This window comes from Callospermophilus lateralis, chromosome 1, assembly GCF_048772815.1.
Source record: "Callospermophilus lateralis isolate mCalLat2 chromosome 1, mCalLat2.hap1, whole genome shotgun sequence".
NCBI classification, from domain to species: domain Eukaryota; kingdom Metazoa; phylum Chordata; class Mammalia; order Rodentia; family Sciuridae; genus Callospermophilus; species Callospermophilus lateralis.
The window spans coordinates 224774041-224787215 of NC_135305.1; the positions used below are offsets into that span (position 1 = coordinate 224774041).

General features: G+C 62.3%; 2 protein-coding genes across 2 annotated transcripts; both read right to left on the reverse strand.

Moving 5' to 3' along the window:
- Positions 1 to 2688: 2688 nt before the first annotated feature.
- On the reverse strand, positions 2689 to 7861 carry Tpgs1 (tubulin polyglutamylase complex subunit 1). Its single transcript, XM_076852767.1, has 2 exons — positions 7488 to 7861; positions 2689 to 3403 (listed from the first exon to the last, which is right to left on the reverse strand). The coding sequence occupies exons 1-2, from the start codon at positions 7859 to 7861 to the stop codon at positions 2866 to 2868; spliced, it is 912 nt and encodes a 303-aa protein (XP_076708882.1). The 3' UTR covers positions 2689 to 2865.
- A 1129-nt stretch (positions 7862 to 8990) lies between these two features.
- Positions 8991 to 12693, reverse strand: Madcam1 (mucosal vascular addressin cell adhesion molecule 1). The gene is made up of 5 exons (XM_076859296.1): positions 12628 to 12693; positions 12205 to 12474; positions 11658 to 11987; positions 9695 to 10105; positions 8991 to 9148 (listed from the first exon to the last, which is right to left on the reverse strand). Exons 1-5 carry the CDS (start codon positions 12686 to 12688, stop codon positions 8991 to 8993), a joined length of 1230 nt encoding a protein of 409 aa, XP_076715411.1. The 5' UTR covers positions 12689 to 12693.
- Between the last annotated feature and the right edge of the window lie 482 nt (positions 12694 to 13175).

Here is a 13175-nt window from a genome sequence, read left to right on the forward strand (position 1 = left end):
TGCCTGGTGTGCCCTCTTGGGCGTGGAGTGTTCACGGATGCCGTTCTCTGAGGTGGGCTGTCCTTGTTGTCACAGAGTGGTGTGAGGCAACTCATCAGTAGACTAGTTGGAGTTGACCCTGGCTCTTCCTTTGAGTTGTCCAAATCTCCCCACACCCCTCGCCCCCATGGGCAGGCAGGGGACCCCTGGAAAGACTGCTCCTGGCCCTGGAACATCCTGGAGTGATGAGCGGGGGGCATTTTTTGCCACAGCACTCTTCCCTTGGCGGGGGGGGGGGGGCACTGAAGGTTTAGACTGACACCAAGCCCGAGCTGCAGGGCCAGGTGGTCCAATCAGTGTCCCAGCTCCCAGGTTGCAGGGACTGGCTTGGGCATCTGATGAGATGCAGCTTGGGGACCTGCCTTGGGAACAGAGAGCCAAGTTGGAGGGCCTCTTCAGCATGTGAACAAGGTGAGCTGCAGGAAAGCTGAGCCCATGGGCAGAGGTGATGCTGAGAACCCCATTGGTGTTCCTGGATTTCCATGCAGGGGCAGCAGGGGCTCTGAGGTGGGTCACCCTGGTCATTGGGACCCAGGGTCACCGCAGGGTCCTCATGAGAGGAGGCAGTAGGGCCAGAGTCAGAGGTGCTTCACCACTTGTGTGAATTTGTGGTAATTTAACTCTCTTTCTCCTTCCCTTCTTTTCCTCTTGTGTACAAAACTTAGGTGCTGGGGATCCCTGCCTCAGGGGGCTCTGGACAGAGGGTGAGCCAGCTCGTGAACAAACTGCTTGGGGTAATAGTATTTCCTGTGTGTAAAAAAGCAGAGCTGACACAGTGGCCACACCTGTCACCTTTGACCCTGGAGGCTGAGGCAGGAGGGTTGCAAGTTCCAGGTTAGCTTGGGCAACTTAGGGAGACCTTGTCTCAAAAAAGGCCTGGGGATGTGGCTCAATGGCAGAGCACCCACATGTCACAAACCCTGGCCCAAGTGGCTCTGTCCCTGTGGGCAGTGACACAGTAGGCACTTTTCCCTGAGACGCAGGGTTTAATACCACACATCCACAAGGGCAGGGGCAGCAAAGGCAAGAAATAGCAGGAAAGAAGTGGGAGAGGGAGGAACAGCAGCGAGGGAGTAAGACAGCAGGCAAGGGCTGGAGAGCAGGGGCAGCAGCGGGAGGTGTGGCCGGGGCTCAAGTAGGCACCTCCTGGCAGGTGACCCTGGGGTGGACCAGCATGGGGTGAGTAAGAGTCCTGTGGGTCTGAAGTCCTGTGTTGCACAGCAAGGTGGAGACAGGCTGGGCAGAGGGCAGGAGGGGACAGGCTAGGGCAGAGGGCAGGAGGGGACAGGCTAGGGCAGAGGGCAGGAGGGGACAGGCTAGGGCAGAGGGCAGGAGGGGACAGGCTAGGGCAGAGGGCAGGAGGGGACAGGCTAGGGCAGAGGGCAGGAGGGGACAGGCTAGGGCAGAGGGCAGGAGGGGACAGGCTAGGGCAGAGGGCAGGAGGGGACTGAGGCCAATAGCAGCTGGGCTGTCAGCAACTTCTGGTGACACGGTGGCTGAAGAATCCCACCAGTTGCTCCCAGATCAGTGCCCTAGCACTATGTTCCCAGATGACAGTGTCATGCTGTGTCACACACCTGCCCCAAGCCAATCATGGAAGCCAGGGGACACTGGAATGCTCCACTTGGCCAGTGGTGCCCAGGTGGCAGGGGAGGGGTGGGCTGGTGGGACAGGAAGCATGGGGCCACTGCTCATGCCCAGGATCCTGGGGCAGCCCCAGGGTGTCCCCATGCAGACACCTAGGAGGTGCTTGGCTCTGGGGCTGTTGGAGGTCACATCCACGTGGGCACTCCTGAGGACGAGGCCCCTCTTGCAGATGGCTGGATGGCAGGGAGGCTGGCTCAGGAAGCTGGGCCCAGGTAGTCTCCTGGGCTGGCAAGCCATGCTTGCCTCTGGGCGTCCCAGGCCTCTGAGAGCTCACGCTTGGCTGCCCTCCCTGCTTGGATGGGGGTTCAAGTGGCTGCAAGTGCTTGAGCCCAGGCGGCTCCGTCCCTAACATGGGGGCACTGATCGCCCCAAAGCCTCCTGCTATGGAGTTTGCGGGGAGCACAGGCTTCATCACCGTCTGCCTCCAGAGCCCGAGTGGGAACAGGACCCTGATGTTGCTCTGCTTGGCAGCCGGGCTGCCACCACTCCCGACACACTGCTCACCCGCCATCCAACCTACACCAAACTTGGACTGGGGAGCGGCTGGGGCCACCCACCAGTCTGAGAAGACAGATTCAACAGACCCACCGCGTAGGCCTCTCAGGCAGAGTGGGGTTGTCAGTCCTAGGTAGGAGGGAGGTGGAGGCCAGGCTCTGGGTGTGTGGGGTAGAGATGCCTGAAGTCATGAAGTGCTTACAGGGAGCTGGGGGGACCGCTGGTGGAGGTGGCACCATGTGACTCTGGAGGGCCCCAGCTTGTTGGCCCTTGGTTTCCTCCAGGCAGTGAGGGATAAGGAGGGGTGGAGATTCCACTGCCGTCCCTCGGTGTCGCTGCCAGCTGCTCTCTTTGCTGTGGCTAGGGAAACTGAGGTCCAAGAGGAGCCACTGGAGTGGGCAGGGCTGTGGAAGGAGACTCACGCTCCAGAGGAATGGGCTGGCTGGGCGGCTGGGTGGTGGGCCCACTTGGCGCGCGCGTGCGTGCGCGCACACACACACGCGCATATGTGCATGCACACAGGCCTCCACAGACTTTATTTCAGCTGAGCAGGGCTTGTGAGTGTGGGTGCACAGCTGTGGGGGTGCAGTGTCCTGGTGGCCCTGTCCTAGTGCAGGGGTGGGAATGCTCTGTCCTGGGCCAGTCCCACGCCTGTCCCAGGAGCAGGGCAGCCATGGAGCAGGCTCAGCCCACTGGCTTGACCTTGGCGATGAAGAGGGCGGCTGCCTTCTCCAGGAACTCCTCTCGGGACATGGGGGAGCTGGGCCTCCGGCCGGTCGCTGCACGGTCCAGGGCCAGCGCCAGGCTGTCGGGTCCCAGACGCGAGCCGGCCTCCAGGTAGCATGCAGGCACAGCAGTGTGGTCACCAGCCCCCAGGGCCCCCTCAAGGGTGTCCAGAACGGCCTGGCCCACACGGCGGTCAGCCACTGCCAGGCCTGGGGCCTCAAGAAGCCGGAAGAGGGCTCCTGCCCGGGCCACGAAGTCCAGCAGCACAAAGCAGGTAAGCATGCCTGCACGGAAGACGCCCCGCGGCACTGCCTCATGGTCGCGGCACTGGATCTTGCGCAGCAGTGGGGCCACCACCTCCTCTGGGGCCTCTCCATCCCTGCAGATGCGCTTCAGCAGCTCGCTGTAGGTGCGGCCATCCAGCCCCGGCCTCTTCCTGCGGCCGCCGGCACTCAGGCACTCGTAGGCCACGCTGACATTGTTGTTGAAGGCTGTCCTGTAGGCGGGACAAGGTTGGGAGCTGTGGCCACTGCCTCCTGGGCAGATGCTGGCCTGCCCAGATCCCTGGCCTCTCCCAGGTCCCCTCTCCCCAGGGGTGGCTGCCTAACTTACCCTGTGAGCTCCTCCTTGGTCCCGTTTCCCACCAGGGCAGGTGCCTGCCACTGTTCAAGCACAGCCCTCTGCTGGATGACTGGCAGGCAAGCCATGGGCATTTGCCCAGGGACCGTCTGCTGCCCTCATGGGCAGGCTCTGGTGGGTCAGAGGCCTTGTTCCTACAACCCCAGAGGCAAACCCCATGTGTGACTGCCCATGCCTATTCACAGGAACAGGCCCACCAGGTGCTCCATGCCCCACCAGCAGCCTGAGGCCTGTGAGCCTGCACAAGCAGAGCCCTCACAGCGGCCATCCTGTGGGTCCCAGAGGTATGGGGACACTGTGGTTCTGAGCAGGAAGAGAACCCCCAACAGGAAGCGGCTGGACACAGGCCTCATGCCTTGGGGCACATCATTCCACCTCCCCAGCATGAGTGTAGCAGGGGCTTGGCAAGTGCTGCCGCCCAGGTACAGGGTGAGGAATGGGCATGCCCTGCAGATTGCTTGCAGGGATAGCCCCAAGGCAGAGTGGGGGCCAGACCCAGCCTCCCATCTGCGGCCCTGTGTTGGCACTGTGGAGCGCTCAGTGGTGTGCAGGCTGCAAATGCTGAGTGCACCGGCACAGCCTCTCAGCAGCCCTGGAGGCACCCAGCCCTCGCTCTTCTGGCAGGGACGGCACAGTGACCTCATGACAGGGCTGAGCAAGTGGGGTGAGGGGAGTGGCAACAGGGCAGCCCTGAAGGACCTATCTTCCTGCTGGCCCCATCCCACTCTTCTCAGGGCCCACTCCGGGCTAAACACCCAGAGCTATACCCTCCCTGCTGGGAGGCACAAACTCCCCGGGGCAGCCGCAGCCTCAGCTGAGCTGCAGCCACCCGGTGTGGGTTTGGTCCTGCATGTGAAGGGGCGTCCTGGCCCCACATCCAGCCTGCACCTGGCTTCCCTCTGCAGGCCTCAGGCACAGGTCTCCTGCCCTCTGCCTGCCCACCCACTCTCTCTTTTAAAAAAATGTTTATTTATTTAGTTTTGAGAGGACACAACATCTTTGTTTGTATGTGGTGCTGAGGATCGAACCCAGGCCGCACGCCTGCCAGGTGAGCGCCTACCGCCGGAGCCACGTGCCCAGCCCCACTCACTCTCTTGCACTGACTCCTTTCCCTGGGGGTGGTGGCTGGGGGGCAGGAACTGGGCCCCTGTGGCTCCTGGAGCACCACTGGGCACTATGGGCAGGCAGGGCTCTGCGGCTGCCACACCTGCCTTCCAGGGTGCCCTGGGCAAGTCCTCCTGTCAGTACCTCACCCTCCTCACTAGGAGGAGCCAGCCTGGTCCTTACACTTCAGATTCTTGCGAGGATGGAGCAGACTGCGCCACAGACCTGGGGCTGTGCCCAGTGTGTGGAGTCCCACCCGTCTGTGGCTCAGGTGCTGTTTGAGCAGGATCCTGGCCCCATGTCCAGGAAGCACAGAGGTGTGACGGTAACAGTGAATCAGGGGGACACCCAGGAAGGGGCAAGAAAGGGAGGAGAGGCACCTCCTTGCAGGCTGCCCCGCTCCCCCAGGGGTGTCCTGCTGCACCACCCAGAGATGACAGGTGCACAGAGCCCGGCACCATTCCCCTCTGCTCTGCAGGTCAGGTTGGGCAGCCAGCCAGGACAGCCTGCAGAGCTTGCCGGCACTTGCTGGGGAAGAGAACACATCGTCTCGGGGAGCAGCAGCAACACTATTTTCAACTTCGACCAGTGGCTCTCAGTGGAGACCCTGAGCCACTTCAGACACGTGTGTCACAACGGGGGAGTGTGTGGTACGGGTGGGTAGAGGCCAGGGACTCTGCTCTGCACCCTGCAGTGTGCAGGGTGCCCACCATAGTGGGCTGAGGCTGGGCCCTGGCCAAGACTAGCCAGTCCTCCATGAGTACTTTTCTGGTGACATGTTCAGGGACACTGTCCCTCTCATCAGCAATGAGGTAGCCAAGGAGGCCCCATCGGCTGAGCTGTCCGACTCCTGGCTCTGCCCTGTGGTGGCCAGCCATCTGTCCTTCAGACACCACTACATTCTTGTGCTCCAGGTGGCCTTGCTGGCCAGCAGAGAGGGCTGAGGTGACTTCTCCCAGACCTGGCATCTTCAGCTCAGCCTCAAGTCCTGGGGGACAGCATACAGCTACCTGGCCCTTGGCTTCTGCTCCTTTCCACCAGCCAAGAGCTCCTGCCTGCTGTCTGAGGAAGGGAGGCAGTGGCCGGGGTGTCTTAGGGAGGACAGAAGCAGGCCTGGACCCATGAGCACGATCGGACGCCATGGGAGCCTGGGAGCCTGGCTATTCATTCACTCCTGGCTGGTCCCTGGGAAGCCAGGTGACCCCAGGGCCTTCCTATCTGCCACAAGCACCCACTATCTGCTTCCTGTGCCCCTGCCACTCTGACTGAACTCCAGCCAACAGCTGTGACACTTCCATTCTGGGGGACAGGGATATCGTGTCATCCAGAACCTCAGGTAGGGCCTTGGTTGAGAACAGGTCCTTGGCAGATGCACTTCCCAAGATGAGGTCATGCTGGAGAAGGACGGGCTGTAACCCAACACCTAGTGTATTTACAAAGTAGACGGGAGGCCAGGGGGATGGAGTTTAGTCACAACCAAGGTGCACTACAGACTAGAGCAGCCACCAAGCTGGAAGAGGCAGGAAAGACCTCCCCTAGACCCTCTGAAGAGAACATGGGCCTGATGACACCGTGGTTTCAGACTTCGGGCCACCTCAACAATTGAGAAAATCAATTTCTGTTTTAAGTTACTAAATTTATGGTAATTTTTAACAGTAGCCCTAGGTTATTTTTTTGTACCAGGGATTGAACTGAGGGGCACACAACCGTGAGCCACATCCCAGCCCTTTTTAAAATGTTGAGTCTGGGTCTTGCTAAATTGTTTGGAGCCTCACTAACTTGCTCAGGCTGGCTTTGAACCCATGACTCTCCTGCCTCAGCCTCCAGAGCTGATGGGATCACAGACGTGTGCCGCCATGCCCACCAGCCCTAGGAGATGAACATAAACACCTGTGACAGCTGTGCTGACCTGCGCCGCCACAGAGGAGCCCTGCCACTGATGAATCTCCTCCTTGAGGCCACTTCTCCTGGCTCTTCATCTCGGCTTCGCCTTCCCACCCTTTCCGCGGGCTCGGCTCTTCTCTCCGGAGGCCTTCTCAAGTCCCCCGGTTAACCCCGGCCCGGTCCCAGCCCTGTCTCAGGCAGTCCACCCACCTTCCCGCTGTGGGCTCCTCATGCCCAGGAGCCGGTCCTCCTCCCCTCCACTCCCATCACTCGGCCTCCTGCCCACCTGCTCCTCTTCCCAGCCCCCCACCCCCGTCCAGCTGCGCTCAGACTCCCAGCTTCAGGCTCGGGCAGGGCTGCCCGGAGGGGCGCCGGAATCACCGTGGGGTGGACCGAGGCGCCCTGCGTTCTGGCACGCCACTCCTAAGCCGTCACGCAATGCCCGCCTCAGCCTCTGCTTCTGGGTGCCCCCAAACACCGGCCCACCAGCCCCAGACGGTCGCCCAGGGCTGATGCTGCGTGTTAGGCAGTTCCCAGTCTGCGGCCACCTTGGGAGTTCAGGACCGTCCCATCCCGGACACAGACCAGTAGCCCCGGCTCGCCGGCTCGACCCACTCCAGGTTTTCCTCCCGCGGGCCACGCTCGGCTTTAGCCAATCTCCAGGTCCAGTTATTCGTTTCTGGCTTAAGGGATACGGTACCCTCCGACCTAGAAAGCCCCCAGCTGCAGCAGAAACGTGCACCAGCCCGCAGCCGGCATTGAGGGCGAAGTAGCCGCTCCACCCCGCCCAGGAGGCGAGGACTACAACTCCCAGCAAACTCCGCGCCCGGAAATATAGCGCCACACAAGCCCACCGGGCTCGGCCAGGAGGCCGCGAACTACAACTCCCAGAGTGCCCCGCGCCCCGCCATAGGCCGGGAACTGTAGTCTGACCGCCGCCGCCCCGCCCGCACCTCTGTGAATGGTGAGCCAGGCGAAGGTGCCACAGCGCGCGACCCAGGCGCTGCTGCTGCAGCAGGAGCTGTCCCGGGGGTTCTCCGGCGCCGCCGCTTGCCGGAGAGCGCAGGCCCATGTTCTCGAAGTAGTGCGCCAGAAAGGCGATGGGCTCCTCGGGCCGCGCCTCCAGAACCTTTAGCAGGGCCGCGCGCAGCATCTCGGTCACGCCGACCTGCCGCAGGAAGTCCTCCTCATTCTCGGCGGCCGCTTGCGCCCGGGACACTGACGGCCGGCCGTTGTCCGTGAAACTGGCCGCCGGTGCTACCGCCGGCCGCCGCTTCTCCACTGCCGCCATCTTCACTGAGGGCACTGGGACCGGAAGCGCCGCCATGTCCCACGTGCCCCGAGTTTCCTGGGCGGCCATCTTGGTTAGGGGCAGAGGGCGCCCGAACCCTTTGCGAGACTCCGGGAAATAAAAGGGGCTGGTAACCCTTATCCTTGGGTCCTAGTTGGTATTCTCCTTTTGCTTCTCTCTGCGTGTATCGAGTTGGTCTGGTTTCGGCCCGGAAACTGAATGGTGCCAGATTCTAAAAGAGTTGCTTAGCAAGGGCTTGGTTTCTGGCATGAAGCCGTGTAGCTTGCCATCTTGGTAGTGGGTGAGTCCTTCATTAGCATGGTCTCCTAGCAACCGTTCTCCTTGGATACCAGCAAAGTCCAACCTGTCGGGCGCCAGTATGGACGCTCCCTGACTCCAGGACTGAGCGTCCACCCCAGATCCTTTTCTGAGTTTGTCGAAAGCTTTGGGCTCGGGCTGAGCTCCTCCCGGCCTTTGGCCTGTCTCGGTCTTAGTAGAGCACGCCTTGTGGGGGACCCCACCTCGGACATCCTCCAGTTGTGTTGGAGGTCCACGCTCCTACCCGAGCTAGCAGCCTGCTCACAAGTCGCGGACCTGGGCCGTGACTCTTCCTGACCGCGTCCGTTGTGGCTTTCAGCACTGCGGTGGCTCCTGTGCACTCTGGCCAGGGTCCCTCCTCCCCCGCCTGGCATCTCAGGCTCTTGGCCAGCTGACCTCGTTTCCAGTCGCTTCCCCGCCCCCACCTCCAGCCTCTCAAGTCGTGCGATTTCCCTCGATAAGCCCCTGTCCTATCTGCCCAGGCTACCCCCATCAAGGACTTGGCAGGTTCTCTGGTCAAGCTCCCCTGGGCCTCGCCCCGCCCCGGCAGCACGGCTTCCAGCGCTCCGCCCAGAGGCGCGCTTCTCTTTGGGGTCAGCCCGCTGTGGGGACCACGGGGTGGCGCCAGGCCCGCCGCACCAGAGCAGTCACCAGCGGTTAGACCAAGTGGCCTTTATTCTTCAGCTCCGGGCCGCGGGTGGGGGGTGGGGGGTGGGAGGTGGGCCCAGGGCGGGTAGCTCAGCCAGCTGGGGAGGGGGCTTGCGGTGAACTGACCACCAGTGTGGGGGGCAGGGTCGGCCCTCTCCCGCCCAGGGCGGCCGGTGCCGGGAGAGGCGGCGCCGCCCGCTTAGTGGCGCACCGGCAGGAGCCGCAGAGAGACGGGCCGGCGGGCGGCGGTGGTGGGCGGGGGTCGACAGCGTCTCCACAGGCGGTAGGCGAGGGGCGGCATCAGAAGCAGCCCCAGCACCAGGCTGCCAGTCCACAGGGCGGCGGGCGGGTCGGGAGCTGGAAGAGGGAGGGCTGTCAGGAGCGCCAGCGCAGGCCTCGTGCCCCTCAGGTCCCCGTGGGTTCCCAGCGGCGGGCTAGCGCTGACCTGTACCCTGCCTCGGGACTGTGTGGAAATGCAGAGCGCTAGAAAGAAAAGCAGGGGCTGGGGGGTGGCTCCGCGGCAGGGCGCCCGCCCAGCACGTGAGGCCCTGGGTTCCACCCTCAGCCCCGCACAGAGACCCAGGCATCAGGGTCTGTGTCCAACTACAGCTAAAAAAACGTCCGTGAAATACTAGATTCGCACTCTTATCTTCATGCATTGAGATGATAAGGTTTGGAACATCTTGGGCCCCTGGAAATACACTCATCACACTCGTTTTTGCTTTTTAATTCTCCACAGGGGTGGGACCCAGGGCCTGGAGCACAGTGGCCCCCCCTGGCCTCAGCCTGGAAGCTGCAGCCAGGGGAAGCCCCTGGACAGAGCCTGGCACTGCAGTTTCTCACCTAAAGTTTTGATCCAGAGACTCTGCCCCTCCCAGCTCCTTCCCGGGCATCAGAACTCACAGGTTTTGGGGATCAACTTCTGGATGGGCACATAGAGGCTGACCACTTGGCCACCCGGGTCCAGGCGACACTGGAAGAAGCCCTCGGTTCTGGAGCCGTCTGGAGGCAGGCTCAGCCATGCCTGAGCCCCTGCCTCCCTCCTCTTGTAGGCTGCCAGGCCCCCAGGAGCCAGGGTCCAGTGCACGGTCATGCCAGGGCCACAGGCCGCCTCACACAGCAGCTCCCAGCTGACCTCTCCATCCAGGGCAGGCTCCAGAGACCAGTGGATCTCTGGGCGGCAAGTCCTAGTGGAGCTGTTAGTCCTGGGGGTGCCGGTGGAGCCCTGCTGGGGGGTGGCCTGTGGGGAGGTGGTGGTGGGGGGCTCTGATGAGGTTGGGTCTGGGTACTCCAGCGAGGTCTGGCTGTGCAAGACTGGAAACAGAGTGACCGTTTCTTCTTACTTCCCGAGCCTCATCTCCCCCTCGGGACCACCCACTGCTCCCTCTGGGCTGGACCTTGCGAGCTGTCCCACTCCTGGCAGACCCGCCCTGAGCTGCTGCCGCTCCACGTGCCTCGGTTTTCTCAAGTGTAAAAGGGGCGAGGGTCACCCCACCCCCTTGGGCTGCAGCAGAGAGTAGGGAGGGCACATGTACGCAGGACACCTTTAACATGGAATAGGCATGGGGACAGGGTGTGGACTGAGGCTGGGACCTGGTAGGATCTAGAGAACATTCCTGTAGCCAGGCACCATGTCTCACCCCAGTAATCCCAGCAGTTCGGGAGCTGAGGCAGGTTCAAATCCAGCCTCAGCAACTTTGAGAGACCCTGTCTCAAAATTAAAAAAAAATTAAAAAAGGGCTGGGGATGTGGCTCAGTGGTTAAGTGCTTCTGGGTTTCTATTCTTGGTATCAAAATCCAAAAACCGCCAGGCACAGTGGCACATGTCTGTAATCCTGGCAGCTTGGGAGGCTGAGGCAGGAGGATCATGAGTTCAAAGCCAGCCTCAGGAAAAAGCGAGGCACTAAGCAGCTCAGCAAGACTCTGTCTCTAAATAAAATACAAAATAGGGCTGGGTGTGGCTCAGTGGTGGAGTGCCCCCGAGTTCAATCCCCAGTATCCCCCCCCAAATAAAAACAATCTCTGTGTGCCCCCTTCATATGGCCTCTGGCTTCTACTCCATTTCGGAGCTCTGGGTTAGAAACCAGGACCCAGGGGCACGAGGGAGTCAGGGGTACCAGGTGGAGAGTGCACCGAGCTCCCCTAGGGATGTTTCTGGGGCTTGGAGATGTGTGTAGGATTCACCCTAGAGACAGGGCATTGCCTGTGCTCCTGTTGTGGCTGCGAGGATGTCACTGTGGATGAGACAGATGTCCCTTGGCAATGCCAATGGTGGGGACAGATAATGGGAAAAAAATGCCTAGGATGTCAGGTGTTAAAAATGTGGTGGAGAAATACAAGGCACAGGAGAAGGAGCGCCTGTGTGCCTGTGGGGGTGGGTAGCTGGGGAGCCTCACTATGGTCACCTTGGACAAAGATCTGTTTAAGGTGAGGAGGAGCTGGGACCAGTCTGGAAAGGTATTCTGGGCACAGGGCACAGCCTGTGCAAAGGCCCTGAGGCTGCAATGAGCTTCACTGTTGTGTTGGAGGAACGTGAGGAGGACCATGGCTGGAGCAGAGGAGCAAGGGGTGTGGAGGGCAGTGTGGCCAGTTCTGCCTGGGGAGGGTGGACCTGAGCTTTGACCCTGACGAACATGGAGGGACGTGGGCAGAGCAGGGATGGATCCTGAGGCTGGCACAGGGCAGGAGCTGTATCTGTTGAATTAATGATTCTCTCTGGTGGCCAAAGGGTAACAGACTAAAGACGGATCCCAGGACAGACTGTGTGAACAGCTCCCAGCAGCCGAGAGACACCCAGGTGGATGAATGTTGCTGTCCAGGCTGGAGAGGGGTGGGCCTTGGGGATGCCAGGACCCAGGAGGCTCACCTGGAAGGGCCCGGCGGTGGCTCAGCTCCAAGCCAGGGAGCCGCATGGTGGCCTGGCAGTGGAGGGTGGGTGGGGCAGGAGTCCCCAGGGGGGGCAGCAGCCAGCGCTCTGTCACCCGGAACAGCAGGTCCTCTGTCTGCTGGGGGTCCTCCTCCTCCTCCTCCTCTCTACCTAGGGCCTGGACACCCTCCAGCTCTCTGTTTCCCAGGAGGAGGGAGAAGGACAGTGTGTCAGGGCCAGCTGGGGAGACGCTATGGGCAGTGCAGGCCACCTCCTGGTTCCTTCCAGGCACCAGAGTCGCTGGGGATACAGCCAGCTGGTCCGGGAAGGCTGTGGGCAGAGGGGGTGCCTGCTCAGGGCTGAGGAGCCCACAGGTCAAGGCTGGGCCAGATGTGGGGGACTGTGGGGAGGCCGAAACTGGGCACTGACCACACCCCTGCTGAGTAGGATGGGAAGGGCTCAGAGGAGTCAGATGAGGGTCTGGGTGGAGCGGGGGCGTCAGAGCAATGGTTTAAAGATGGGCCTGGGGGAGAGGGCGAAGCCTCACCGTACACCAGGAGTCGCACGGTGCGCTGGAAGCGACGGTCCCCGCAAGAGCCCTCGCACACGCGCGTGCCGGCTGCCGACATCGAGGCGTTGTGCACCGAGAGCACGCTGCTGCCTGCCTCCGACAGCACCGCGCCCAGGCCGATGTCCAGGCCGCGCCACCGCACTCTGGCCGCCCCGCGCGCGCAGGCCAGGCTGCAGGTGAGCTGCAGCGACGCGCCCACGGCCATGGCCACCACGGGCTCCGGGGGCTCCACGTGCAGGGGCTGACCTGCGGGGACGCAGCTCTTAGCCCTGCGCAGGTCTCGCTGCTGCCAGACCTCCACCTAGGTCCAGGACTGTGGGGTCGGAGGGCGGCCCCAGTCCCCACCCTCCCCCTTCCCCCTCCCTCAGTCCCTCCCTTCCCCATCCCCTCCCTGCTCACCGTGCCCTGGCTGGAGGAGCCCCAGGGAGAGGGCCAGCAGGAGGGCGAGGCCCTGCTCCATGCTGTCCCCTCTTCTGCTCCCCTCGAGGAAACGGTTTAAATAGCAGCATCCCGCGGCTTCCCGCCTCTGCAAACCTGCTTCTCCGCCCCCTCCTCCGTGGCTCCCGGGGGGTTTCCCGAGGGGCTTTCCTGGCCTGATCCCCGGCGTCTGAGAGGCCTGGGCTGGGGGCCAAAGGTGGGGCGAGGACCCCGGGAACCAGGGCGGAACAGATGGGGCATCAAGGTTAGGTCCTGTTCCAGACTGGCTTTGTGAACGGGAAGGCGGAGGATGGAGGCCTGCAGAGGGTCACGGTGGAGGTCAAGTGCATGGGAATCGGTGCTCCTTCACCTCTGCGCGGCTTGCAGGGGTGTGGAGGGCAGTGTGGCCAGTTCTGCCTGGGCAGGGTCTCGGGAGTCCTGGGCTGGGGCCTCCTGGGGTGATGCTGCCCCAGAGTGGGATCGCCCAGGGGCTCAAGGCCTGAGGCTGTCCCGGAACTGTTAGACCTGCT

Excerpts from the sequence above, each read along its gene's own strand:
- Madcam1 (XM_076859296.1), bottom strand. The coding sequence starts at position 12,688 with ATGGAGCAGGGCCTCGCCCTCCTGCTGGCCCTCTCCCTGGGGCTCCTC. Across the intron at positions 11,988-12,204 it reads CGTGCGACTCCTGGTGTACG|CCTTCCCGGACCAGCTGGCT; the intron begins GTGAGGCTTCGC and ends CTCTGCCCACAG. Across the intron at positions 10,106-11,657 it reads CCACCGCCGGGCCCTTCCAG|TCTTGCACAGCCAGACCTCG; the intron begins GTGAGCCTCCTG and ends CTCTGTTTCCAG.
- Tpgs1 (XM_076852767.1), bottom strand. The coding sequence starts at position 7,861 with ATGGCGGCGCTTCCGGTCCCAGTGCCCTCAGTGAAGATGGCGGCAGTG. Across the intron at positions 3,404-7,487 it reads CTGGCTCACCATTCACAGAG|GACAGCCTTCAACAACAATG; the intron begins GTGCGGGCGGGG and ends TCCCGCCTACAG.